We start from the raw sequence: 27,982 nt of genomic DNA, 5'->3' as shown, positions 1-27,982 counted from the left end.
GTCCCAGAATGCAGTCTGGTAAACAGACATGGAAGCACCAGGTGAAGACCTCCACAGAGGCTGAGCACTGCACTCGCTCTTTCCCACCGTCTTCTGTCTCTTTCGCCCAGTGCATCCAGTTGATATATATCTGCTTGGTGTCACGTTTACGCCTACAGCCTCCAGAGGCTTGGTAAGAGTGAATTTGTTGTCGATCCGTGACGACTGCTAATGACTTCTGCTGTCTGGTCAAGCTCCTGCCAGCTTCCTCGCTAACGCTAGTCATGGCTGGCTACAGGCTTCAACTAGCAGGCTAATGTAGCCACCACTGCTCTCTAGTAACGTTTGCACCAGTCACAGACCCACACTAAATGGAGCCTGTTTTCATGACATAACTCCTGATAGACATTGTGTCTTTTTCACATGTCGTATATACGATTAACGTTTACTTTGTCTTTTCCATTAAAAAAAAGTGAATACGTGTGTAGTAGAGGGGGAAGCAACGCTAGCCAGTAAAAGTGCTTGCTCTTGTTGGTCTCTGCTAGCTAATGTCAGCTAGCTAACAGAGTTGTTCTGTCAAGTTGTGCACCTAACCTACTTGTCAATGACAAGTACTTAGTTTCTAAGTAAATTACATAATTATATCTTTTGTCAATCATGGCCTTTTGATATACTGTCTTTGTAGAGCCCAAACCACGATTGGATTCATACTGACATGTTTATATTGTAATATAGAAGACTGTTTGGAAGAACAATGTTACAGTGTTGATACATTCACTCTGATGTCAGTAATAGTTAGTGCATGTAGAAATGTGTAACTGGCTGGGTGACTTTTCAGTATGATCTTGTGTTGACTCTCAGTGGAATTGTATCTGGATAATATGATCATATATTATGGTTGTGCAAAATTAGTTCATTTACCCATTTTGTTTCTATGATTTTACTAATACACTTTGTTTAAACTGAGCACTATCATACAAAGGAATTTCTAGTCCTTGTAGCATATTTCTAAATTATTAACAGTTAATTCACACTGATTATGGGAAAATGTGTGTTCACAAGTAAGAACTATTCACTAACTTAAGAAATGAAGCCGAGTTTGAAATTATAAGTTGATTTGGTCCTGCGCTTTAATATGCTACAGCAAAAATATTTAATAGGCAACAGCGAAACCTTTGACAAACAACCTTTGAGGTATTATGCAAATTTAAACAAAAAGTAAGTGGTTGTAATGTATAGGCTACACAACCGATGAAATTGTATGGTTTTGTGTTTGTTATAGTTTTGCATTTGCTACCTCTTTGAATATTTTACAATGTGTCTTGCATCAGTTAAGACAACTAAAACAATCAGAACATGATACAATCTCAGTGTTTAAATGGGGCTGGAGAGGGTGGTTAGGGATGGCGTAACATGGATTGGATTAGAGCATATTGAAGAAGTCCACAACAATGCCCAGTGTTATCTTTCCTATAATTTAATATCAAGAAACAGCAGAACAAAGAACTTGATACTGACTCGTCTTCTCTGCATTCTTGTCTGTGTGTGTGTCTCCAGACTTCCTCTCCTGTGTGTGTGGCGGCCAACAATCACCAAAACTGATGAGGATCGTCTGATTGAGTTAAAATAACTTCCTTTTTTCTTATTTTGCCAAGGTAAGATCTCACAGGTACTCATTATTCTACATTCTATTGACAATAACTGTTTTTTTTAGCTGGACAATAATCATAAGTAGTTGTATAGCTTACAGATGTCTACAGTAGTCGCTTACAATAAAACATATTGGAGTTCAATTGTTTTCCAGAAGGCCCACTTACTTTTTATTTTCTTCAGGCTAATTTAAACATACACAACGTTTGTTTCTGGATATCAGAAACCAAAAGTTAAATTTTAGCTTAACTTTAGCAGTGATGGTCGGGGGCCGAGGATTTTGAGCAGGAAAAGAAAAAGGCGATAGATAGAGAAGAGGAGGTAAATGGCAAATAAACTAAGATTCTGTTAGCAGAAGTGCCAAACAGAGACATTCCTGCTTATCTGTTGAGTAGGCCCAAGAAACAGGCCTAATGTTTAAGTGTGGGTTGGTGAGTGGTGCGTAGGGGGATTTGAACCCATGACCTCTTGCTCTGAAAACCAGTATCAACCTTGTTGAGCTACAGCTCCGGTAAGAAACCATGTGTCCCCAAACCCAATCGCCAAAGCATAATGCCAGAGTACACAGTGGCATGTTAAGCTATGAGACGAATTAATGAGCTGATCATTTCAGACAGGTGTGTTGATGCTGATAAACATCTAAAACACGCAGGGAAGGTGTCCAAAGCACAATGGCTGATTATGTATAAGATGTAATACTGGGGTCTTGAACTCACAACCTCAGGACTCAGAAATTCATTAATCATAAAAATTCTGAGAATTTGTGTACTTTGTCTAGTAAGGTCTGTAATTAATTTTATTAAGTCAATCCGGGTCAATGAAATTACAATGCAAATGCAGGATTTTAAAATACTGTCAAAAATCAATGAATCACTAGTAAATCTTAGAATGTGTGTTCTTTGTCATTTATATTATAAGAATTGTATGATCATCTTGCAACACCAAGGGCTGGAACTCAGAACCTTTGACGCCGTAGGCAGGTGCTGATCTCAGCGAGCTATTATTTGGGTTATGACACAATTGGCCTCACAACATCTAAGTAGACAAGGGGCAGGATTGCATTAAAATGCAGAATTTTAAACTACTGTCAAAAATTCATTTCTCACTAGAAAATTCTGAGAATGTGTGTACTTGGTGTTGACAACATAGAGATGAATGTAATTTATTTTCACAAATGGTAACATATTCATTATATTCGGTTTTTGTTGCGGCTACAGCAACAGTGTGTTGCTTATTGAGGCTACATTTTCTGCTGGTGCTGTATTGGGTTGCATATATTGAAGGTGAGGTACAGTGTTTGTTTATTCAACCTGTTTTTTAGACTATAAATATTACAGATACCTTTTTAAATATATGTAACCCAATACAACAAAGACATAATGTAATTACAGCCTTTTGTATTGGACTGCCTAATATTTGACAGGGGTCTTTATTTTGTTATTAATAGTATATTATCAGAAGATCTCACAAAAATGCCTTGTGTGAGATTACCGTGCATGTCTAAAAGGGGCTATTGAGGAAATACTGTAATTTGAACAGTTTGCGATGGTTTAAAAAAAAAAAAACCTTCTGACAAAGTCACTGCTAGTAATAAAAATGGACTAGTATTAAGGCATCAATATGTTTTGGTTTTTTTAGGATTCTTTTTTTGGGCTCTTTTTGCCTTTAATTGTAATCTGGCCGCTGCAGAGTTGGCCTTGGCACATGGGGCGCATTCTCAACCAGGTGAGCTACCTGGGTGCCCCAAGGCATCAATATGTCTTAAATGTTTTGCTAGGTGTGGGCAATTAATGGACTGGTAATTAGGGCTAGGGATAATTAAATCTCAGTTGTTATAAAATAGTTCCTAAATAAATGTTTCAAATGCATTTATTCCTGTAGTAGTCTATGCTTTATAGCATATATAGGCTAGTCGAAATGTGTATCTTTATTCCAGTGTTGTCATTAAGAGGCCGAGTTTGTAGGAATATTGATCTGCATCAGAGCATGTGAGGGGAGCGCGAGGATCCCGCAAAGTGACCAGTGATCTCAGCCCCGCCGGCATCCGGTTAACTTTTTGCCGGCGGCTGAATGAGGAGCTCCAGGCACTGGCAGCATGGAGGGAGGGCAGGCACGTTCATCTGATAAATACAACGCAGCGGGGGAAATCTACTTGTTGATATGTAGAGTATTATGTGCTGACACACTGTTTGCTGAACGTAATGCAAATTTTATCTGTATAATATTTTTCAAAAGAACAAGGCACTAAAAGTTGAAATCTATTTTCACGTGGTGTCACCCTCAAACTACAGCAACAGCATCTACTGTAGCATCATACTTGTTATGCCTGCTCACCCAGTTGTTGTAGGTATCCATATAAATATTAAAGAAGTACAGTGAAATTGTATTGATCATCCAGGTAACCTTAATGTAATATACTGTATTCTACTCAGGTTTAACCCTGTGTGCCAGTTTTAGATTTGTTGGCCCTTCCGGAAACCTATGAATAATGTCAAAGTCAGATGTCAGACGCTAAGTCCATGTTTTTCTACAGTTTGACAATTTCAACAGTTCTTAAAGTAGCCAGTTTACATTAGAAAGGCTGAGTTCTGAAATGCAACAACCTCATAAGGTACATATCTCTAAGTCAAAAGTGGACTCTGGAGTGTTCATATCTTTTGGAACACTTTGATACAATGGATCAATTTGTGACTGAGGCGTATGCATGTGCAATAAATAAAGACTAAAGTAAATAAAACCTGTAAGACACTGTCAGCAGCTTCAGGACAAACTTATTAATTTGTATTTCTGTATATTTAGTGTTTGTCTTAAGACTAAGCCAAGTTTTGAACTATACACTTGAAATTAGCAACAGATGACCGAGGTCATTTTTGCTCAAGGCTCTTCAGGTACGCCACATGGGAATACAGTCATCTTTTCTGCCATTTGATAGGAGGATTGTTTTCATTTGATATCAGAAAAAAAACAGGGTAGAAGACAGTTTGAACTGGCCTTGTTTTTATGTCAAACTTACACATGTATTAAGATTTTTTGATTTGAAATAGAAAAGATGAATGGTTACATAATCAACCACTACATCATTTATATAAAATAGGTGGACGTAAGATGAAGACAAGACATGTTTGTGCCTTTTTTAAGTTAAGTCAGTGAGTGTATTACTTTGCCTTCACAAGAATCAACAGTCTCTATACTAAATGTTGTCTGTGGCAAGACATCTTAAAGAGCCTCCATTTCTTGTTTTCTTGCTTGGCAGCTTTTGTCAGTTGAATATCTGCATCATTGGGGTACATCACAAACATTTCATTTTGAAAGTGAAAGTAAAGACAACTTGGCTGTGGATAAGTCTGTCTTTACACTCCTGAAAAGTCTGTTATGGATCTAATTTAGTGTTTATATAACTTGTATAAAACTACTACATATTGCTGTGTAACCAGAGTGAACCAGAGCGTATGCATGTGTATGTCATATTTAAAGTGCTCATATTATGCTTTTTGGCTTTTTCCTTTTCCTTTATTGTGTTATATATCTTTTTTGTGAATGTTATAGGTTTATAAAGTGAAAAAGCCTAAAGTCCACCCCAAAGGGACTTACCACCTCCAACAGAAAACTCTGTTCACCAACTGCTCCAAACAGCTCCACTGTAGTCCAGCCTTTACTTCCGTGATGAACGTGCGTCACTTTGTAACACACGTTATAATGCTCGCCTAGCTGCTAGCGTGGCACGCCCTCATACTCTGCTTCTGACTGGGTAGTAGTCCTTACCTAGCTACTGCGCATGTGCGACTCCCAACAAAGATGGAACAGAAGTGAGATGTCTCACTCTGTAGCTAAAACAGAGAGCTCAACACACAGGGTGAAAAGAGGAGCTGCAGCAATGTGCAGTACAACAAAATATGGTGTTTTTTAAACCATGTAAACCTTTTCTCTTATAACCTCTTAATACCGTTATTAACCTGAAAATGAGCATAATATGAGCACTTAAATAGTCAAGATTTAACATTAACCATGAAGCCAAGTTGTTGAGCATGGCATGTTGCCTATAATATATCTATTTTTTGAATTTATTTTATTTGTTTATTTGTCAGGGGCCATGCACAGTTCAAGCTCTGTACCAGAGTTAGCTATACAGAAAGCTAACTAGCCAGGGACCCATAACCCCTCAGATGAACTGCCAGACAATTCAGTATATTTTATATAAGCTTTGTACTTGTTGCTTGTCAAGTGACCACACACACAGATGTTCTTCCTTTTTTGAGGGGCGGGTGCGGTGAAACAACACACGTTTGCCCGTGTCAATCAGTGAAAAAGTCCTCCTATCCCGAACACGACCAATGCTGACTCTCGTGTTGTTACATTGTAGCGGAAAGAATGTCGGAAAGGGCCGAGGATGACGTCAGGGGGGAGCAGCGCCGAGCGGCCAGGCAGCAGCTGAAGCAGCAGCAGATCCAGCGGAGAGAAGGCTCCACAGCAATGGCGACTGTTGCGGAGCGGAGATCCTTGCCTAGTCCAGAAATAATGCTGGGACAGCCTTGGAGCAACTGGGTCGACGCCGCCAAACTCCACGGCAACGACGGTGAGTTCCCCAGCGTCCCGAATGTGCGCGAGGGAGCGAGGTAGAGCGCGACAGTTGCCAGTCCTGTCCGTTTTTTGGCCGATTGCATGCAGTTTTTGGTGGAATATGAAGAAACGCTACTGGTAGCAACAGCACGAGCAGGCAAGCAAGTGCAACTATTTATTTGTCTATGTGTCGGATCGCCTCATTTTCAGGTGCTGAATCGGAGGAAAGTTTAAAAGACTTCGGGAAAAATCGAGAAGCCATGCGTTTGTGCAGAGAAGGTGAGTGTTTTTTTTCTTCTCTTGGGCCAAAGGTGTATTTTGGTTCTGGAGGTTTGCACACATATACACATACACATACACACACACACACACACACACACACACACACACACACACACACACACACACACAACACAACACATTGATTCAAACACTTCACACGCGTCGTTTGGCCAACATGTAAATCTACTGTATATCATGCCCTTCATGGATTGACTGGACAACCAACCGGATACAATAAGTGAAACGTGTCTGTTATTCCAGTGGCAGTTGACATTTACATCTGTCCTTAAAATAACTTAACTGTTAACAACTTAGACTCGCTGTACTTGGGTATAGGCCCAAATATAGTAAAAACAATACCATTTTCTGTTTGGGGAATACACTTAATGGACTTTGTTCATTATCCATATTTCTGCCATTTTACATATGCAACCATCCACCATATTTCACGTGTCTCTTAAAACAACAAGGTTTGTTGCTTTAAGAATTTTAAGGTTTTGAACATTTAGAAAGTTAATTAGTAGAAACGTGTATGGTTTTTCAATACAAGAACCCCAGATGGAAATGTCACTGTTGAAACAGCGATTGGGACTTTTGGTTGAAAGCCCTCTCTTAGTCATAGTTTTATTTAAATGGTATGCAGTTACGATATGGCTTGCTCCTATTTCACCAGCTACACAAAATAACCAACAGTAATGTCTTCGTCACCACATATTTTGACAAATCTTGTGATCAAATGGAAATAAATGCTAAATTTAGGATAACCTTTTAATGTATTTTGAAGCACGTGCTCACTAACCAGCATGTCATGTAAATTATTCAGGCCTGATACATGTAAACTTTATAAGTCTGCCATCACCATTAATAACAAAAATAGGATCCTGATTATGATCCTGTTAGTAACTGTGATCTCAGGCTATGGCAGGATTTCTCTCTGAATCTCAAACATATTGTAGGTTTGTCTAATTTAACGGGCAATAACGGGGACGATTCAGTCATTGGTGGCAGAATAAAGAGAAAGGACATCATTTGACATAGGCTAGGTAATAAAACCCACAATGTCAGAAATGCGCATCATCTGGCTTCTGAGCCACAGAGTGATGTTTCAGGGCAGTTTGAGCTAAACAAACACCTTGTTTAGCATTAACTTATTTACTCTGCTGGCAGGCCTGGATTTAGAATCACTAAAAAGGTAAATTGGTATAACAAGAAACAAACATGCACCATTTTCCAGTAAGAAAATCACTAAGACATCAGAATAAGCAAGTTGACAGGATGAGTTGAAAACCTGTTCATTTAACTCAGAATTTAATGAAATAATGATGAGCAAATTTGTGTGATACAGTGATTGTAGTTTTAAGCTTAGCTTAAAGCTATAGTGCGTAGTTTCTGTCTCCCCCATAATGAATTGTACGTAATGACAACAATTCTGTCAGTGCATCCGCATGACACAAGCCTTCCGTGATGGCGCTTCACCCCCACCCCTCCTCCACACAGTTGCTAGTAGCCAAGGAGGACACGGAGGATTAAAAAACATGATGGACTCTTCAGAAGAGGTCATTATCTTCACTCGAGTTTCTGCACACGAAAGTCGCAGGACGACGACACCAATTTCTAAACACAACCATGCTGAGAAATACAGAGAGATTTGTGTGGAGCTGATAGTCTTAATTAGCTTTGTATCAACTCATTTGGCAAGGTGCTTGAATGTAACTGACGTTAATTATTACAAAAAAGTTACGCACTAAAGCTTTAATGAAGTTTAATGACAGGTATGGGACGGTCATCGCAACTACTAGGACACCAACATTTACATTTGTCCTTTTCTTTGAACTAAGTGTAGAGGGAAAATAAATGTCCTCTGTTGTTTTCTGTTCTGAAAATGTATTTGTGTATATAATAGCCGCTTTCCGACTGGAGGGATTTTTGCAGTTCCTAGAACATAACATTCCTAGAACCATTTTTTCCTCCTGTTCCGACTGGACCATTTTGGGGATTATTAAGTTCCTCTGGCCGCAGTTCCTGTAACTCTTTCAGCTCCTACTTCAGGGCAGGGTCTTTTCTTTTTCCCTTTCCCGCATGTGGTGGTTAGATGGCTGTGTTACAATGACAAAAGGTCAGTTCCTATGTCCACTTGGCCAGTGCGAATGCAAATGGAAAAACCGGTTTTGGGGGAGAGTAGTTAGAACTGTTTAGAAGTGGACTGTTCCTATAACTACGTTCCTGTAACTACTTGGTCGGAAAGAGGCTAATTTGGCGCTAATTAAGCAAAAACCTCAAGGATCATCTTCTGACACTCAATTTAATTCTACAGCCAACAGCAAAGCGATCACTGTGGTGTGAATTATTGTCACTGAATTTGACAGTTTTCAGGCTTTGGTGATTTGTAATATAGAACACATTTTGGAGGCACACGTGTGTTGGAATGTTTCTATTTCTGTCTGAATGTGTCAATGAGGAGTGATCATCAGAAAAGATGGCACATTCCCCTTTGGTCGCATGATTTTGGCCCACACTTATGATGTCATCAGTGTGTCCAGATTTAGTCTTTTTATTTTATTTTGTTAACGTGTTGCTGAAAAGGAAAGTCGATTGCAGGCTACTTGACAGGGCACTTATCTAATGTTGCATTTGCATTGGTCAACAATGTGGTCTGTGTGCATACCCTAAGAACATTGCACAATGTCAACAGCATGTCACAGAGGTTCCCAATAACAACAAAAATAGAGCTTTCCTATTTCATACATAATATTTAAAATAGTGTGAAATACATTGCACTGCAGACACTGAGATGGCGGCTCACCTAAAGAGATGTTGTCTGCTTTGTGCTAAAGAAACGCTGCTTATAAGTGGATAAGATCTCCAGGTCAGAAAAAGCATTTTCACAGGAAGGCAGAGAGACTGAATGGTTTGGTCACTTGATCATGCAGCAGTGTCTGTTAGTGTTGGTTGTTTGTGTCATGGGGCTGATCAACACATGCTGCTCGCAGCAGAAGTATGTGTTCATAGAATGTTATTTTGTGTGTGTGTGTGTGTGTCTAGTAGGGGTATTACAAGTGCATGACTACCTCTCCGCCATGACTCACCACCAGATTCCTCCTGTGGTGTAACCGACATTCTAACGCACATTCTAATACACACAGGTGATTAGCACATTGTAAAAATTTATGGCAAATAATGATAAATCCACTCATCGTCTGCCTTGCCTTTTGTACATTTTTCAGTGGCACTATCACAGTCAGGGAAGCTGGGAAATGTAGTGCCAGTGTCAGCCACAGGTCAGATTCAGCCAGCTTGTGTTCTGCTCAGAGGCAGCCAGAGCTGCTACTGTTCCACCTAGATCATTCATCACTGCCATGGATGAGGATGCTGAGATTAACTGGACTCTTCATTCTCTTACTCTGTCTCGTGCTCACAGGCTCCCTTTCTCCTCCTCCAGCGCAGGTCCTCTGCTCACTCTCGCTTTGTCTTGCTGACGCCTCGGCCTGATTCTCTGCTCTCTTTTTCTCTGTGTTTTTTTCCCCTCCACGCTCCTTTCTTGGCTTCGCTTGGTCATTCTGTCTCCTCTTTCTCCTCCACGGTGACTTCCTTTCTCACTCTATCCTTTTTTGTCTCCTCCTTGCACAAGAAGAAAATGGAGATTGAGAATTGGTTAGACACAGTGGCGTTGGACCACTTTTCAAGTCAGGCCATTTCAGCGGTACAGTTCAGTCGGTGCCAGTGCGTTGAATGCAGAGTGAGGAGGCGATCTAGCCAGGCTCCTTTTTTATAGTTGAGCAATCCGTTTTGAAAAACGCTCCAAGTGAACAACAGCAGCAGTTTGGGAATGAGTTTTCGTTTGACCTCGCTATTGATCCAGCAAGGAAATGCGGTTGGCCTGTTGGACTCCACAGCTCTTGGCCTGTTTCAGTAAAGGATCTGAGAGAAGGTGGAGTTTTAATGGAGAATACTGCAAATGGGAAGTTATTGATTTAGCAAATATGTGTGCTCTGTTATTACAACTTTAATTTGCTAGTAGTACAGGAGAATAACTCATAGAGTTGAATAAAAACTGAAAAGTTACCCAGAACTCAGCCAGCTTCTAACGACTGCTGTAATGGATGGCAATGGGTGACCAGTGTGTGAGTACTGCCATCCACATCACATTTCTGCACTTGTTCTCTCTGCATAGTATTCAGACACGTCAGTGGCATGCTTCCCTACTAAAGTTTTATATAATTTACATGCCTTTGTCCATTAAGTGAAGACATTGGCCTTTCTTTCCTTGGTGCCAGCCGCTGTGAAAATAAGTCTTTCACTGTTAAAGGAGACACTTAGCAGAGTGGCTTCAGACATTTGACACACATTATGTAGCATCAGGCTTGTCAATTCATCCACACAAGACTGCTGCTGATCTTGAGAGGGAACCTCGCCAGGTAGGCTCTTTACATGGTCTTTGCTTAATAGCCCTCATCCCTTCCAGAATCGTCCAAAGATGTTTCGAGAGCCCTTGACGGCCCTGGTGGAGTACATATTGAAGAGGAGCTCCACTTCTCTCCTCTTGTCTTGTCTTCTGCTCATCTCATCATAACGCCCCAGGCAGTCTCTCAATTAGCCTCCTTAATTAGATGGTTTTTGGTTTTGTGTGCCAGGGTAAATTTTGATCACATTCTGGTGAGGAGCGGCACTTCCCTCTGATTTGCCTTAGAGTGTCTTGTGAAGTGTGAGACTTGGTTCTTACAATTTGGTGGCTAGAGATGCTGGAGCTGCAGCCATGTTATTCGTGTACCTTGGAACTTATGGTTCTTAGGCTTTTTTATGACCGTGTGCCTGAAAGTTGCACTGCCTTAGTGGCACTACAGGAAAATTCCCATCTTTACATCCTGATGAAATCAGCCATTTCTTCCATTTTCTCTTCATTTCAGTTAATCCAGACAGATGCACTGCAAGGAGTTGTCAAGAGTTTTTAGGTGTGTGTGTGTGTGTGTGTGTGTGTGTGTGTGTGTGTGTGTGTCCCCACATTTTAATTGTTACCTTATGTCTTCTTGTGTTAAGCATGAGCTGGCTTTAGGAGAGGAGGTTTCAGATGAGTCCCAACTCATTAGGAACGTGACCTCATGACTGAATTGGAATATTTTAATGTTATGGACTTTAAACATGTCTTTACATCTCACTGTGACATGCATCTCTTATAACTTGACAGATGAAACCCAACATCTCTGTTTTGAACTTCGGTTAAACATTTGTTAGTCTGTAAAATGTCCGAGGAAAACAAAGAGAAATGTCTATCACAATTTCCTGTAGGCCAAGTTGATTCAAATTGGAGTTCAAATTTTGTTATTCAGTTTACTATCACATGAAACAGAATCACTCCAACAATTAATTTATCAAAAGTTGCCAATTATTATTCTATTCACCAATAATCGACAAAGTGTTGCAGCTTTTTATATATTTATAGAGAGAGATTTTTTTTAAATTCTTTTGTATCATTTAAATGCAGTGTGCACACATTTTAGGCTGACAAATTGTAAGACATGAATTTGAAATAAGAAGACTGGTTTAAAATGAATAGAGATATTCATTATGAATTGAAATACAAGACCCAAGTTTTGGCGACTCTTCATAGAGTTGTGATGTGCCAGAATCTTTTAGATTAAGCCTGCTAACATTGGGAGCGTAAAAGAGATGGGAGAAGTTGCCCAGTACAAGAACAACACAGGAACCATTAGGGGAAAAACCTATTGAGATCTATACCATGTGATCCTCGAGAGACGTTCATTTTTTGACAGTGTGTAACCTTTTGGATTGCTGTCTCGGCCCTTTTCCTGCTTCTTTCATTAGGACGTTCCCTATGATGAGGGAAGACTCGCACTTGGGAGTGAGATGCATTTGCTTGTGCAAACTTTGCTTTGGTGATTTGTTCACTTTGTGTCAGTTTGCTTTAAGTGAGCGCTTCAGGTTTTTATAGTCTTAACTTGGTTAACTTAGGGGGGGTGTGTGTGTGTGTGTGTGTGTGTCCCAAATCTTAGCCAGAATGTGACCAATTTTCCTTCTTGATTTAAGCAACAAAGATTATGCGATCAAACTGGAGTTACCCTATCATGAGCTATTACAGTGTTATGACAACAAATGATGGCCGTTTCAATGTAGAGTCAGAGTCTGCTGCCAACTGGAGCACCAAGTGATCGTAGGTCTATTTTGTTTGCCTCTCCTTGACTTGTGCCCATCTGGTTGATTCCTTCCCTGTGAACAGACATGCCCATATTTGGCCAGTGTCCTGCACAGGACGACTTCTACCTGGTGATGTGCAGCCACTGCGGCCAGGTAGTCAAGCCCCAAGCCTTCCAAGCACACTACGGTAAGTGTCATGCACGTGCGCGCACACACACACACACACACACATACACACACACACACACACACACACATGAATATGCATATATTCAGAGTCATCGCTAATGTCAACACCATGCAGAGATAGCTTTTAGGAGTTTCTGAATTTTATAGATAACCACACACAAGAAGGGGGAGTGAACGTAGACAGTAGAGGCAGTAGATCAATGAAGAAGGAAGTAACCAGATACCACCTCAAGGCTGGTAGTGATATTTCACACACAAACACACTCTTGTTGCATCACTTCTCCCTCTGCCCTTTTGTATTCCCTCACCACTTTTCCTTCTCCACACAGTAACCCAAGATGGGACACCACAGACTTTGATTTATGTATTTATTTTAGGGCTGTCAATCGATTAAAAAATTTAATCTAATTAATTACATACTCTGTGATTGATTAATCGAAATTAATCGCTTTTATAATTAACGGTGCCTGAACCGATATACTTTTTAAGAAAGTAAAAAAAGAAAAGAAAAAAAAAGGGTACTAAACAACAGTTGGTGACATTAAAGAACGGCTTGTTTATTGCTAAGGCCATATATCAAAATTAAATGATTTAATAATAATGTATAACAATAATAACATATTTCACTAGTAAATTGCTGTTTAACGACAAAAACAACAACCAGATAGGAAAGGACATTTACAATAACTTGTGCCTTAATGCCTGAGCTGTAGTTACCAGTTTCATTGAACGCACCATCTATTGTTGTTTTCCGGCGGCAGCTGCAGTTATTACATCGGTGTTGAATCCTCTATAACCCAGTCACACTTCCCCACGATTTCGCGTTAGCTGTCCAGCATTGTGGCGTGAGTGTTTTAATCCGGCTACTAGCTAGCGGTGAAGCTAGTTAGCTACTGTTGAGTATTAATGACCAACTAACGTCCGTGCATGGGGTTTTGTGTTTCCTGTAATGTCCTAACTTTAGAGAGCATCAGAAGCGTGACATATCGGTAAACTTAGATTTTTAGTCTGTACCAGCGTCAATGGAATGGATTAATCTGCATAAATTTTTTTAACGCGTTATTTTTTTCTCAGATTAATTAATCGAAATGAACGCGTTATTTTGACAGCCCTAATTTATTTATTTATTTATTTAATTAACTCAATCACTGTCTCACTTGTGTGTGTTTACATTTCCCCTGTTAATATTTGATGTGGCTCTCTCGGGTCTTCCCAGCAATGTACTTTTTTATTTTTTAACACTTGCATCTCAGATCAGATTTCTGGTTCTGTTAACACTTTAGGGATGTGTGTGAGCATTTCAGTGGGTGGATTGTCACTGCTTAATAGTTAAGCTGGGTCTTTGACTGCAGTGCTTAAGTAAATGGATGAATTATAGATCTGTGAATAGAGTGACTGCATCACTGTGGATGTCTTTAAACTTGACAGAGTGCACGGCAGGCCCACAGTCACTAAAATAAATAAGCTGTTCTCTCTCATTTGCTTGAAATTATAAGGAAGGCTGTTTGTTAGAGTGACACCTACCATGCCCTGTGATGTAGGGCTGGTTGTTTGAAGTTATAATGTATAATAGTCTTTGTCAATCAAGTCAATATAAGAGGACAGGCATTGTTAGTCTGCTCATGTGAGAAATCTTCAATCAGTATTAGCACCAGTTTTTGTACCATCACTACACTCCCTCGCAGCATCTGAATCACGCATTTGATAGTATTCTCTTCCTTTTAATTTGGGTATTTATTTTTTTTGTCCTAAATGTGTATGTCAATGGTGTGCCTTCCCCATGAAGTGTCAGCAATTACAGTTGTCAAGGTCAGCCACAAGAGGGAGATGGGCACATCCTAGAGGAACTTGCCTTGCTACTGCATCAACAATATTCAAAGAGAGGGCTCCTCCCACACTGCTAAACAGTATAGACTGATACAAACACGTCTAGGCCAGACTATTATTTAGGATTATCACAGATGAGTTGAATGATAAGTAGACAAACATCAGAGGGCATTACACTGCCAAGGAAGTAAAACAGGGCTGACATCACAGCAGGTGGCCGCCGTACATCTTTTAACAAGGTGGTATTGTGAATGCAGACTGTGCATAATGTGATCTAAAATCTGATAGACTGATGCAGCTCTAATAATCTAAAAGTATTAATCACCTGTATGCTACCGAATCATTGTGTAAATCAAATAATACCAATTGCTGCATGAGCAGTTAATGGTGCCTCCCTAGATTTCCATTCAAGTAGGAGTTGCAAGCACCGCAATAGAGCTACATCTAATAATAATTTGCATTATTGATTAATCAGATGGTTATCTTTTCGATGAATCCTTAGTCCAGACAATGTGAGGAAATGTGAGGTCAGCAGATGTCTCGTTTTTTTTTCTTCTTTTTCTGTCCGGGAGACCAAAGATTTCCCATGTACAACAATATAAAACAGAGAAAAGTACCAATCCTGTTGAGAAAATGTTATTTGTTGTTAGTTTTTTGTTTGATAGATTACTGAAACGATTATTAGAAGAGTTGGTGATTCATTTTCTGTCGATTGACTAATCCTTTCAGCTCCACACAGGAACAGTCTACATCTAAGTGAAATTCTGTGGCTATGCTTCTATACGTGGTCATTCAGAGTGGGAGTGCTCTTGCTGGGATTTTCCTCCGGTCTTGTTCCTCTGGTGTCGTTATTGGAAGACCCCACGTGGCGTTAACATGGGGCAAGGGCACTGATCTCAGCACCATTGAGATGGTCTCAATATGATTTTAGCACACAGTTTTGGATCATGCACCTTGAGCTTGGATAGCAAGTAAACTAATCATAGTGTATTTGTTATTTTGACTAGATGAACAGGGCTATTATTGTAATACAAATAGTTTACAGAGGCCAGGCCATGCAGCGGCTTGCTTGTGGAGATGGTAGTAAGGCCATCATATATATATTTATTTATTTATTTATTTATTATTTTTGTGGGCATTTTAGGCCTGTAAAGGCAACCTGTAGGGGGACCGAAGAGGGGAAAGTTACATAGTATGCCTTTAATTTCACAGCACATATGAAGACATGAAAGAAGGGAATGACATGCAGCAAAGGGCCACAGGTCGGAGTCGAACCTGCGGCCGCTGCGTTGAGGAGTAAACCTCTATGTATGTGCGTCTGCTCTACCAACTGAGCTAACCCGGCCACAAGGCCATCACACTTGTACGTTAAGGTTTTTCTCTCATTCCCACAGTCAGGGATTCCCCTTAGCACTGAGCCAACTGTTTGACAGTGTAAAAGAGGAGAGAGGATATCAAGACTCCTCCTATATCTTGTGTCTGCTGTCCCCACCCCACACACACACACACATTTTTCTTGACTACTCTTTTATTCTGCCGCTGGTGTTGGCTCTCTTTTCTCAATGTTAGTGCTTTGTGGACAGAGCACTGAGTGTCACGCTGAGGTTTCCTGGTGTGAGTTTGTGTGCAGTGTGTGCTGTTGACTGTGACCGGGACAGGACAAGACAGCAGGGGAAGGAGGGAGGGCAGGAGGAATCGAAACAAAGGCTGCTAAGTAGAGTGAGGGAAGATACACGCAGTGTGTTGTGATTGGGTGTATAGAGAGAGGCCCCTTAAGTGAGAAGAAGGCACTCTTAAGAACACGTTTTCAACAAGGAAATTGGAAGAAGGCTAAACAGTTTGAAGGTGTGTGTTTCTGTGTGTGTTGGGGACTGAGCGAAATAGGGAGTGGCAGCTCTGTGCGTGCATGTGTGTTAGCATCCCATCTATTGTTTTTACAGCAACAAGCTTGTTTGCAGATCACCTGCTGAGACTTAGCTTTGGCCTATGGCCCGGTGCCCTGCTAGACCAAGCAGTTAGCCCAGTAAAAGGTTAGCTAACCAGGCCCACAGCTCACCACGTTAGCAACTGCAGACAGAGTCTTTCTGTGAAAACCTGTAGGCGCTCCTGAAGCTGTATTCTCTTACATTCATACATACATACATTGCTGTATGTTTGCTGTTAGGTGGTTGTTTTTTTTTCATTGTTTGCAGTTTTGCTCATGTGTCAGTGTTGACAAGAAGAGGGTAAAGTTAACCTTCAGTCGCCTGTTTCTTCTGAGCTCATCAGTGAACATCTCTCTCTCTCTCTCTCTCTCTCTCTCCCTCCCTCCCTCCCCCACATATGGTCAGAGTAGTAGTAGTGTCTGTCTGTATGACCCCAGGGGGCCCAGTATATATGTTAGGGAGCCGCTGCCTGGCCAACGTTTAAGACTTTGGTGCTCGTTGCAGTATCTTCTAAATAAAATTTAAAAAAAAGCCTTCATGAGGTTGCTGCCTTTTTCTTGGGTAGTTTTTGGCGTGGCAGTTGGTAGACTCTAGACTCTACAAAATGTGTCTCTGTTGTGGAACTTTATCTGTAATGTCAATGAAATTATTTTGAGAGTGCTATTTCATTGTTGTATGCTGTTACTAAAAATAGCAAGAGCTTCCTTTGAAAACCAAAACCCATCTATGATGATTGTGGGTGCACATGCAAGAGACCAACGTTTACATTTTTTTTTTTTAAGAGGAAAAGCTATTTAGTTTTGGATGCAAGCACAATGTTTTCTTTCTTCTATTTCTGTCTTTCTATTTACATCTCCATATCATCCTAACCTTTTCTGCTGTCATACTGCCTTTTATCAGTTTGCACAGTAGCTGTTCTTAGACCTGTTGGCTGCTTCTATTTCAGGCTAAGTTGGCATGAATCACGAATGCTGCTTATTTATTGTCGAGGTAACCTTCTGACTACTGTCAGATTTCTATGTCCCCATGTTTATTTCCTTTTCTTCTGACTTCCGGCCTAATTATTGCCACATTTACCCATATACATTAGTCTGTTAAAGGGCCCATTTCCACCTGGTATTAAAATCCATCTGTGAGCCATTCACAAGTGGACATCTCTAAGTACAGGTGTGAATGCACCCAGGGCTCGTTGAGATCCGATCACTCAGACCATATTTGAATGTGGTGTGGGCCACTTCTTATAGCAGTGTGTATGGGAATGTGTCCTGGGCCACATTAAGGGCCGCCTACCTAACTGTAAGCTGAATTACATACTCACTCTAAGTATTTCTGATTGTCATAGAAACCACTGAGAGTGAATCGCGTGTTTTTGATGTTATCATCATATTGTCGGGGATGTATCTGTGTTTTTGTTCCGGAGCTACCTGCTCTTATATCCCCGGCTGTCAGAAGCTGTGTGCCCCACCTTGTATACAATTACCCTATTTTTTTGTTTCATAAAATGCCCCCCAATTCACAAATATGCAGGATATTACTACAGACATTCCTGTTCTTGCGTCGTAAGGTCTGCTGTTGCTATTTAGAAGCTGGGGAGCCTGAGCGGTCAAAGCAGCGGCTGTAAAATATTGGAATGGTTATAATTCCACAATAAAAATGTGTTATTTAAAAGCAGTAACTTAACACGACTCCTATAAGCAAACATGAAACATAAAATAAAGCAGAAATTAAACTTAAAACCACAGATTTAGTTAGAAGCTACCTGTGGTAGACACTTATTTTAAGGTTCATAAAATGTACACATAACGCCATGGCACAGAAAGGTTCCGTCCTTGAGCACAAAGACAGACTGTGGCCAGCGCTTTTTCACTAGTCATCGCAGGTTTCTTCGCTCGCACACATCCAGCCCATATGCAAATGGCAACGAGTGTGTGTTTTTTGCATTTAGAGCGGGGAAGTGAGATCCGATCACAAGTGGTCACTAGGGCTGCACGATATTTTGTTTCATCGTCTACATCGCGATGTGCGCATGCGCGATAGTCACATCGCAGGAGGTTGCGATGTTGATGCTACAACTTCTTTGCTGCTTGATTTAAAAAAAAGTCAACTTTCACCGTTCTCCTTTTCCATGATTGTTACCGGCCGACCTCATCTTAATGAGTTAACTATTATGTTTTAATGCCAGCCTGGTTTATATTGTCGCTCCAGAGAGAAGACACAGTGCGGCCAGCAAGCCAGCCTCCACCTCGCCCTTCCCTGTGTTGGGCAGGAACCGGAGCAGCGGTCTTGGGTCTGGGCTGGCCTCGGGCTCTGTAGCTGGAGTGGCGAGTGGAGGCATTCTTAGCCGACCCTCCACCACTGGATCCAGCTTATCCTCCTCTTCAGCGTCCTCCTCCTCCAATCCTAAACTCCTCAAAACAGCCAAAGAGAAGCCAGGCATTCAGCGAAGAACCCCCTTTGCACCCTTCAGGACGCCCCAGCTGGACAAGATGTAAGTTTCACTGTGTAACGTTTGCAGTATAGTGTGTTTTCAGGGTTGTGCAATTTGTTGATATACACCAGAACTAGTGCTGAGCAATTAATCATTTTTATATCAAAATAGTGATTTAAAGTTTTAAGCCAGATATGTTTATTTCACTGGCTGTAATACAACTGCTGCCTCCAAATGTACTCGGCTGTAGTTAATTGACGTTGATTTGTTGTTTTGGCCAGGTAACAAAAAAGAAATTTTGGCTGTTGCCTGGTTAATATGCTCTCTGCTGTCTGTACATTTACATTTGGCCAAAGATAGCTTTGTGGAGAAAGAAATACCACTCTATAATTTTTATAGTTTAAATAAGGAAGGGGACTGTACCATTTTACTGTTATAAAAGACCAACTCAGTGGCAGATCTTCAGTACAAAAATGATCTAAGTAGGGATGTCCAAGTCCCAAGTTCTTTTGTCCCCTATTTGAGTCCTCAAAACTATTGGTAAACTTAAATTATTGTGTCTTTTAACTGTAGATTGACATGATGTGATCAGCTCATTCAAGAAGTATCTGTTAGGGTTGTGGGAGCTCTATTAGGAAGGGATCTTTTAATGGCCAGTATATGAACAGGAGGAGCAATTACAGCAAGCAAAAACAGCTTCAGTGTACTAGGGCTGTTGGAACGAATTCTGAAAGTCGAATATAATTTGAATAGTAAAAAAATCAATACTATTTGAATGCTGAAATTACTATTCGAATGTGATTTCATTTAAATTTTTTATAAATAGGTTGGCTAACGTTAGCTAATCTCCCTCTTCTCATGTCTGATGAACAATAAGTTACGGGAGTGAGAAACACAAGGCATTGTGAGCTAACGTAACGTGCCGAGTAACGTTAGTACAGGGGGGAGTGACAGGCTGCGGCTGGAAATCAGAAGAAGGGTGGGAAATAGTTTTAACATGACTTTAAAATCGACATCCACTGAGCCAAAATGCTAACATTATCATTAGTTAGCTCGTTCTGGTTTCCTAACTCCGTCCCGAGTTATAGGAGGTTAGCTGGGAGCTTCATGGAGACAGCTGTTAATGTTAGCTGCCCTACTGTCAAGAGTTAGCTTCGACTTCATATATTACCTTCTAACAGCTGTATTCTCAGTAATGTGACAATCTGCAAGAAACAGGTTGCTTTTAAATCACTAAAATAGTAGTGACGGCACCGTTTGGCTTAGTTATCAATGCCGTTAGCATCGTGGCTAACACTAGTGTTACTTTATGACAAATCATTTCGGCTGTGCTTTCTAACATGATGTCATTGTGCTAACCGAGCACCGTTAACCTTTACCACAGAGCCGCTTCACTACACTTGTTAGATAATGTTTCATTACAGAGTTCTCTGTTGATTTGTGTTTGTTGTTGTGTGCGTGGTGGAAAATAATGTAAACGGAGAGCGGCGTGCCAGAAATGCAATGCGCCGTGACGTAGGTCCCCTTCAAGGCCAGGCTGATGTTGGTAGTCCCTCTAGTGAGCATTTGATATTCGAATATTATTTGAATTATATTATTAAAAAAAAATAACAAATGAAATTTGAATGGTATTATAGAGGAAGACTGACAGCTCTATAATGTACATATAGGCACCCGGCTCATATTTTTAGACAGACCTGAAAAATTGTGACCCTATCCTTTTTAATGTTGGCTCAAGCAGCTACAGTGTAGTATCATCAGGGGTCATCAGTCTGATTGCAAAACATTGTCAGATGTGACTATCAAACAGTTACAGTAAATGCACAACTTTGCAGCAGCTGTTATAAATACATATAACACTGCTTTGAAATGTTATAATTACATTTGAATATTATTGAATAATGTCAAATATACCACTAATGTCATATCTTAACAAATGTGGGCTAAATTGGTCATTTTTTCAATAATCTAGGCCAGTTTACTGATCTATACCCGCATGTATAACACATCTATGCACATGCATTGCCATATTTAATTCTGAACTCCCCCAATTCTTAAAGCTTGTGTTCACATCACCTTGTACAGTTTTATTCAGATTTATTCTCTTTTCAATTATCATATTTTCTCAACGCTGGCTAGCCTTTGATGAGTCAACTTGTGTTTGAAATGTTTCTGCTCATTTGACAGGCTGCAGTCTAACTGAAAAAGAGTTGTAAGTGCAGTATGGTGTCATTTAGAAATGGGCCGTTATACGATTCTGACGGTCTGATAACCTTCAGCAAAAATCTCACGGTTTCACGGTATTGCAATTACAACTTTAAAAGTTTTTTTTTTTTTTTTTTTAAATATCTTGGTAATATCTTGTATTTTTTAAACACACTGCACGCTGGCAGGAAGACGGATTACTAAACTGCAGTTCTGTCCTTGACCACACTGAAACCGGTAACCAGCCCATGCCTAGTTATTATCAAAATCTCTATTTCGACCAGGATCTGTGTTCAGGATCTGCCAGAGAAAAATATATTTTGAGACCTGTTTTTATTTTTTATTTTTAGTTCGCTGATGAGTCTGATAAATGATGGATCATAGATTTATGTTTTGTCCTCCCAGCCCCCTCCATACGTGCACATCTGTCTCTTACCATGCGTTTCTCACTGGCTCCGTGTTTCTAACTCTCAGCTTCCTCCTTGCTGCCCTCTTCATCTCTGTAACCTTCTCTTCCAGCCTCACCCCGGCTGTCAAGGTGGAGAAGATGCATCTCAGGGTGGACTCGTCAGTTAAGCTGGTGCAGGCCCCATCTGCCCCTGCCACCACCTCACCCTCCTCTACATCCTCCTCTAGCATCACTGTGAGCTCCAACACTACCACTATCACCACCTCCTCATCATCAGCCCTTAAACCAGGCCTTAACTGTCCCTCCATACCAAAGCCTCCATTACTGGCCCCGGGTCAGATTCCCAACGGCAAGGGCCACCTCTCAGTCCTGTCAGACAAGAAGCAGGACAGCAGCAGCAGTGCCAGTAGCAGACGCCACATTAACAAGAAAGTGACAGGTCAGTTGGAGGGGAACTGTAGGGAAACTACTGTTCCAGTTTTGTGCTGTCAATATGTTGTACTGTCAGGTCTGATTCATGAATTCAGTTCAGACTATGATGTACAGTATTTTGATACTGTCTCATACAACATATTTCTGTGTATCATACATATATATATATATATATATATATATATATATATATATATATATATATATATATATATATATATATAAAGTATAGGGCACAATTTACCCAAAAGTATGTACACCACAGGTATAAAAGTTTGCTGGTAATCAACAACTCTTCACACTGTCACATACATCAGTTTAAAAGGCGAAGGCGCATCTACGGCAAATATGTTACATGACACAACTTACAGTTAAGCAAGTTACCAGAGCAGGTGATCTGTCACAATGTATGTAAGTAACAGTTTTCTTCTCCCTCACCTCACTCCTCTCTTGTGCCTTCAAGAGCGTGAGTTCAATGCAGATATCCACTGTGGCGTTGTGGATATAACGGCTCGGAAACCATGCACAAGATCCCTAACTTGCAAGGTAACCAGTCTTTATGCTTTGTGCTGTGCATTCAGGCTAAATTGTATATCATTTAAAACGAATCACACGTGTGCCATATCATCTGAAGCTTTTCAGAGCTGTATACGTCATGTACAAATCAGAGTAAAAAAAAAAAGCCCCATCATTAGACTGAAACCCAAGCAGACCCACCTCCCAAACAATAATTCTGACCTTTGACCTTTCTAATGTCCCGCCAGACACATTCCTTAAGCCAGCGGAGGGCGGTGCCAGGGCGGAGGAAGCGCTTTGACACATTGCTGGCGGAGCACAAGAACAAAGCAAGGGAGCGGGACAAGGACAGAGATCTCAACCAACCCCATTCCCAGCAAAACCCCTCTCTCAGGGACCCACACCCCTCCTCCCACCTTGCCACTGGCCATGACGCCCACCAGGTCGCTCATGGCAACGGCCCCGCCCCAGACGCCACTAAGCCTTTGCCTCTCAGCAAGCCCAAATTTCACAGCCCTGGTCTTCCACGGTACGACTTGCTCCAGATCTGTTATTGCATTTCGTTTTTGTGTGTGTGTGTGTGTGTGTGTGTGTGTGTGTGTGTTGTGACACCTGACAAACTAGCCTTTATCTTGAGAGGTGAAATTTTTTTGTATGGTTCTCTGAAAACAGTTTTTAGGATTTTAAGGTATAAATTATCAGCCATACTATCTGTCCATCAGACTAAACAGCGGTCACGGAGGTGGTACCCCCGGAGACCCCGCAGTAGTCCACGAGTCACCACACCATGCCCAAACTACCCCCGATGGGTTTTCTCGACCCTCCAGTGACGAGGGAGAGAACGAGGAGCGGGAGGACAGCGCTGACAAACTGGACTGTCACTATTCAGGTTATCACCCTCGACCGGCAGCTGTAAGTGCACCCCTACCATCACCCTTATTTGTTTCAGATTTCACAGAAATGTTAAGTACTATTTAGTATACTGATTTACTGAAAATTGATACCCCCTCTTTGTTCCCAGTTCTGTACATTCGGAAGTCGACTGTTTGGGAGAGGCTGTTACTCCTTTGATCGGCGATGGGACAGAGTGCGATGTGCCCTCACCACAATGATGGACAAGCATGTCAACTCTCAGATGTGGAAGTAAGTCTGTCCAGCTCAGATTTCATTATGGCCAAAGGACATAATAAATAGGACATAATAATTAGCCTCCTTGTCTTTCATGACCATTCTTGACTTATTAAAAGTCAAAGCTAAAGAATGATATCATTCCTTGTTGCAGGAAAATCCCCTTGGCCTTAGAGAACTCCTCCTCTGTTGCACCTACTCATAGGACAAGCACAAATTTTCACGGTAGCACTCCCTCTTCAGGCTTCCTGGGCCCCCCTTCCACCTTGCCCCAGACTCCTTATAGCCAATCCTACGAGGGCAAGTCAGTGCTCTCCTATGGGACCACCTTAAATGCCCGCAGCTCCCCACAGGGCGGGGCTGAGCACCCGGCCTACGGCATTACGCAGGCCCGACAAGTGTCTTCGTCGCCGCAGATGCCTTCAGCCCACTCATCCTCATCTTCTTCAGCTCCTTCCCTAGCCTCAGGCCGGGCGCTTAAGTCCCGTTCTTCCAGCAGCAGCACTACCAAGTCGTCGTCATCCTTCAGGCCTAAGGAGATCTCCTCTGGCTCCTCCACACCCGTCATCCCAAACTCCATTGGTGGGGGCAGCAGTGGACCCAACAGTAACAGTAGCAACACTAGCTTCAGCTCGGGGAAGAAGAGAAAGAACAGCTCAATTCTATCTTCGTCCCATGGCCCCTCTGAATCCTCCTCTTCTAATGCCAACTACTCTTCCTCGTCCTCCTCTTTCAAGAAGAACTGTGCAAATGTCGGCAGCTCAGGGAGCACCTACCACCACGGCTCATTAGGTCCTTCATCCTCATCGTCATTATCTTCCTCCCACAGCGGAGTTCACAGTGTGGGTCTTAACTGCGGCCCCACTGTGCGGACCAACTCACTCAGCCTCAAGGTGGAGCCTTCTGGAGGTTCAGCAGGCGGCTCCTCAGGGCCGCCTGGACGAGGTCCTCCCTCGGGCAGCCCTGCAGAATCCATCAAGCGCATGAGTGTGGTGATGAACAGCAGTGACTCTACCCTCTCCCTGGGACCCTTTGTCCACCACCAGTCCTCTTTCGCATCTGACCACCATACAAACTTCAGCCACCACTCTGCAGATGGGCGCCTGGAGGGCAAGAAGCGCAAAAACTCTCCTGCCTCCAGCGGCATTAATAGTGGAGGAGGAGGCGGAGGGGGACCTGGACCAGGTAGACCCAAAGTGGCCAAGTCACCTGCCATTAACAACATCCATGGGAAGCATGGGCGGAGCATTCCAGGGACGCCAGGGCTACCCAACAACTCCCATTTACATCAGGTGGGTTTTGTACTACCAATCGGGATGCTTTTTTATTTCAAAGGTGGAGTGTGTGAGTGTATTGTATGCAGGTAGGGAGTTGAGAAAAACTGCTAATTGGCATGTAACCTAAAGACACAACTTTGCAGCTGTGTTTTGCTGGGACAACTGTTAACTTAGCTGCCCAAAGTCATGAAGTCCCATCCTGTAGCTCAACGCAATCTCTCATTCAGCATTTCTTTCATCGGTCTCTGAAAAACCAAGATTGTTTCCGTATTCTAAGGCTACATCCACACTAATACATTTTTGTTAAAAAATGCATATCTTTTGCTACGTTTATGCCTCACGTCCACACTACTCCCGCATTTCCGAGCCCCTAAAACTGAGACATTTGGAAGCACTGCTGACCCCGTTTAAGTTTGAAAACTCCGTGGTTGCGTTGTAGTCTGGATGGGCAGAAACTGAGACCTTTGGAAACGATGATCAGTCAGTCGTATCAGTTAAGGCCGTCACAGACCAATCAGACGGCCGACCGTTGGCAGAAAAATCAGTTGGACTGATCAGTCTCCCCGAGTTGGTCAAAAAAGTGCCTCGGAACACACCAAAGCGACGAGACGTAATACGTCTCCATAACAGCAGGCGGCGCTAATCTGTATTGTCACCCAAAAAATGAAAACCGGCAGCTGATTGGATGAACGAGTCACGTGGGTCTGGCTGCTGCTTCTGGATTTTGGATTTTTCAACCGGCCATTAATGGCGACTCATTCAGAATACGATCTCGTATTATACTAAAATAGTTCACCGAAACGTGTTTCTGAAAACATTTTAAGCGAGAAATAGGCCATGCAGTTGCTGAATCTGTCTTCATTTCAGATCGACAAAGGTCAGTTTAAAAGATTTTCGTCAGATTTTGAGAGGCTTAGTCACGGTCATCCCGCTTGCCATTTCCAGGTGAGTTGGCTAAAATGAAGGCCGACAACTCCTCCAACGGACGACGGCACGGAACACACCGAACAGACTCGAGTCACTGACCTCGCCAGACTGTCCAACGGCCGATTATCGGCCCGGTGTGTAGCTGCCTTTAGGTAGGCGTACATACCTTTCAGTAACACTTCCACTTTGTAAAAATAAAAACGTAGTAGTGTGGAGCTGGCCTAAGACAAATTGGCATCCACAACAGCACTTGCTATGAGACGTTTGAAACCTTCGTGATTTTAACTAAAATAAATGTTGTACTCTTTCTACACCTTTTGTTTAGTGAGGTTAAGGTTTTTCTACCAGCATAACTTTTCAGACATTGAACGATAAAATGGTTAATTCCACTATTCTAACCCTTTGTAATTCCCTGGAATGTGTTACTTTAAAGCAGTTAAAGTGCTCATATTGTGCTTTTTGGCTTTTTCCCTTTCCTTTATTGTGTTATATATCTTTTTGTGAGCATTATAGGTTTACAAAGTGAAAAAGCCCAAAGTCCACCCCAAAGGGACTTACCATCGCCAACAGAAAACTCTGTTCACCAACTGCTCCAAACTGCTCTATTGTAGTCCAGCCTTTACTTCCGTGATGAACGTGCGTCACTTTGTAACACACGTTATAATGCTCGCCTAGCTGCTAGCGTGGCACGCCCTCATACTCTACTTCTGACTGGCTAGTAGTCCTTACCTAGCTACTGTGCATGTGCGACTCCCAACAAAGATGGAACAGAAGTGAGATGCCTCAAGAGGAGCTGCAGCAATGTGCAGTACAACAAATATAAATATGGTGTTTTTTGAAAATTAAACCATGTAAACCTATTCTGATATAACCTCTAAATACAATTATGAACCTGAAAATGAGCAAAAATATGAGCACTTTAATATTTTAGCAGAGAACTAGAATACGGACCGATTACTTAACCATTTTTTTCCCTCTTTTTTCCCCCCAGCCAAAGGCTCGTCCCTGACAGCGGTGTCCGGCCTCTGTGTATGGAACCGGCATGCAGATGGGGAAGTAGTCCGGAGCAGTCCACACACTGCTCTGGACTGCATGAGGCCTTCTAAAATCAAACCCACTTTACTCTTAGCTTCCCACAATCCTCAGGGTGGAGATGATCTGGACTGCCCAGTGAAGTCAATGTGGTCCTTACTATTTCTCCCAAAGCCATGTGTGTGTGTTGGGGCGAAGGGTGGTGCAATGGCATTGTATGTAAAGCGTGGAGTGCCAGTTCGTCTTAGGAGCGAGCCAAGGACCCCCTACACAAGTGTCGTCCCAGTATTCTGAGAGGTCTTCCTGTCTTGAAGTAGTAGGAACAATAGCAACAGCCATGGGTCTCTTGAGCTGTGGTTCAAAGCTCATTGGGTTCAGGTTAAGGGCTGCCGCAACAAGCCGACATGACGTTGAGCAACTGGGAGACAACAAGCCGATCTCTTCTGTTTGTTAAAGAATGAGTGTGTGAAAGTGAGTGCGTGTACGAGTATTTTTCTCATGGCAGATTCTGCTGGACTACTGGAATTTCCAACTTAATTACACCCCCAGCGCCTGATCTCAGAAGCCTTGGAAGGAGAGCAGGAGAAGCAGCTAACTGTTACTTGCAACACCTTAAACAACACACAATCACCTTGTTGTTTCACTTTTCGTTAGTCTGACTCTCTGGCGACACGTTTGTGTAACCTCTGGTTACCCACAGTAGCCTGAGAGGAGCCCATAGGGACGATCTGGTCAATTCTTTATTACCCAGAATAATTATGCAAGTGTTACCTTTTTATGATTTCCTATGAGCTTTTTACATTGAACTACCAAGAGTCTTTGTAGACACGGTGAAGACAGTTGTGCTTTCAAATGTGAAAAGATCGCCTGATGTGCCCATTCGATTGAATCCTTTGTCGGAGAGATAACTTGGTCTTAAGGACACCTGTCAATTTTCTAAATCTGTTCATTGTGCAAAATGATCGCCACAGTAGATCTACCCCCCCAACTGTGAACAGCACTAAATAACTACTTTCTCCACAGGCACCGCTTAGCAGTCCACAGAGCTAGCCAAAAGCTGCTATCAGCT

At 41.9% G+C, this 27,982-nt stretch overlaps 1 protein-coding gene across 1 annotated transcript; it reads left to right on the top strand.

Annotated features, from left to right (window-relative positions):
• Positions 1 to 23: 23 nt before the first annotated feature.
• atxn7 (ataxin 7) lies at positions 24 to 27,930 on the top strand. Its single transcript, XM_078247932.1, has 13 exons — positions 24 to 172; positions 1,537 to 1,634; positions 5,990 to 6,202; positions 6,397 to 6,465; positions 12,701 to 12,805; positions 18,765 to 19,047; positions 21,712 to 22,040; positions 22,497 to 22,579; positions 22,798 to 23,078; positions 23,272 to 23,461; positions 23,571 to 23,692; positions 23,832 to 24,969; positions 26,873 to 27,930. Exons 3-13 carry the CDS (start codon positions 5,998 to 6,000, stop codon positions 26,888 to 26,890), a joined length of 2,823 nt encoding a protein of 940 aa, XP_078104058.1. The 5' UTR covers positions 24 to 172; positions 1,537 to 1,634; positions 5,990 to 5,997; the 3' UTR covers positions 26,891 to 27,930.
• The last annotated feature ends 52 nt before the right edge of the window (positions 27,931 to 27,982 follow it).

The sequence above is a fragment of the Sander vitreus genome, chromosome 4, assembly GCF_031162955.1.
Source record: "Sander vitreus isolate 19-12246 chromosome 4, sanVit1, whole genome shotgun sequence".
Taxonomy (NCBI): domain Eukaryota; kingdom Metazoa; phylum Chordata; class Actinopteri; order Perciformes; family Percidae; genus Sander; species Sander vitreus.
The sequence above is the reverse complement of the archived record's forward strand: the minus strand, read 5'-3'. Positions and strand labels throughout refer to the sequence as shown.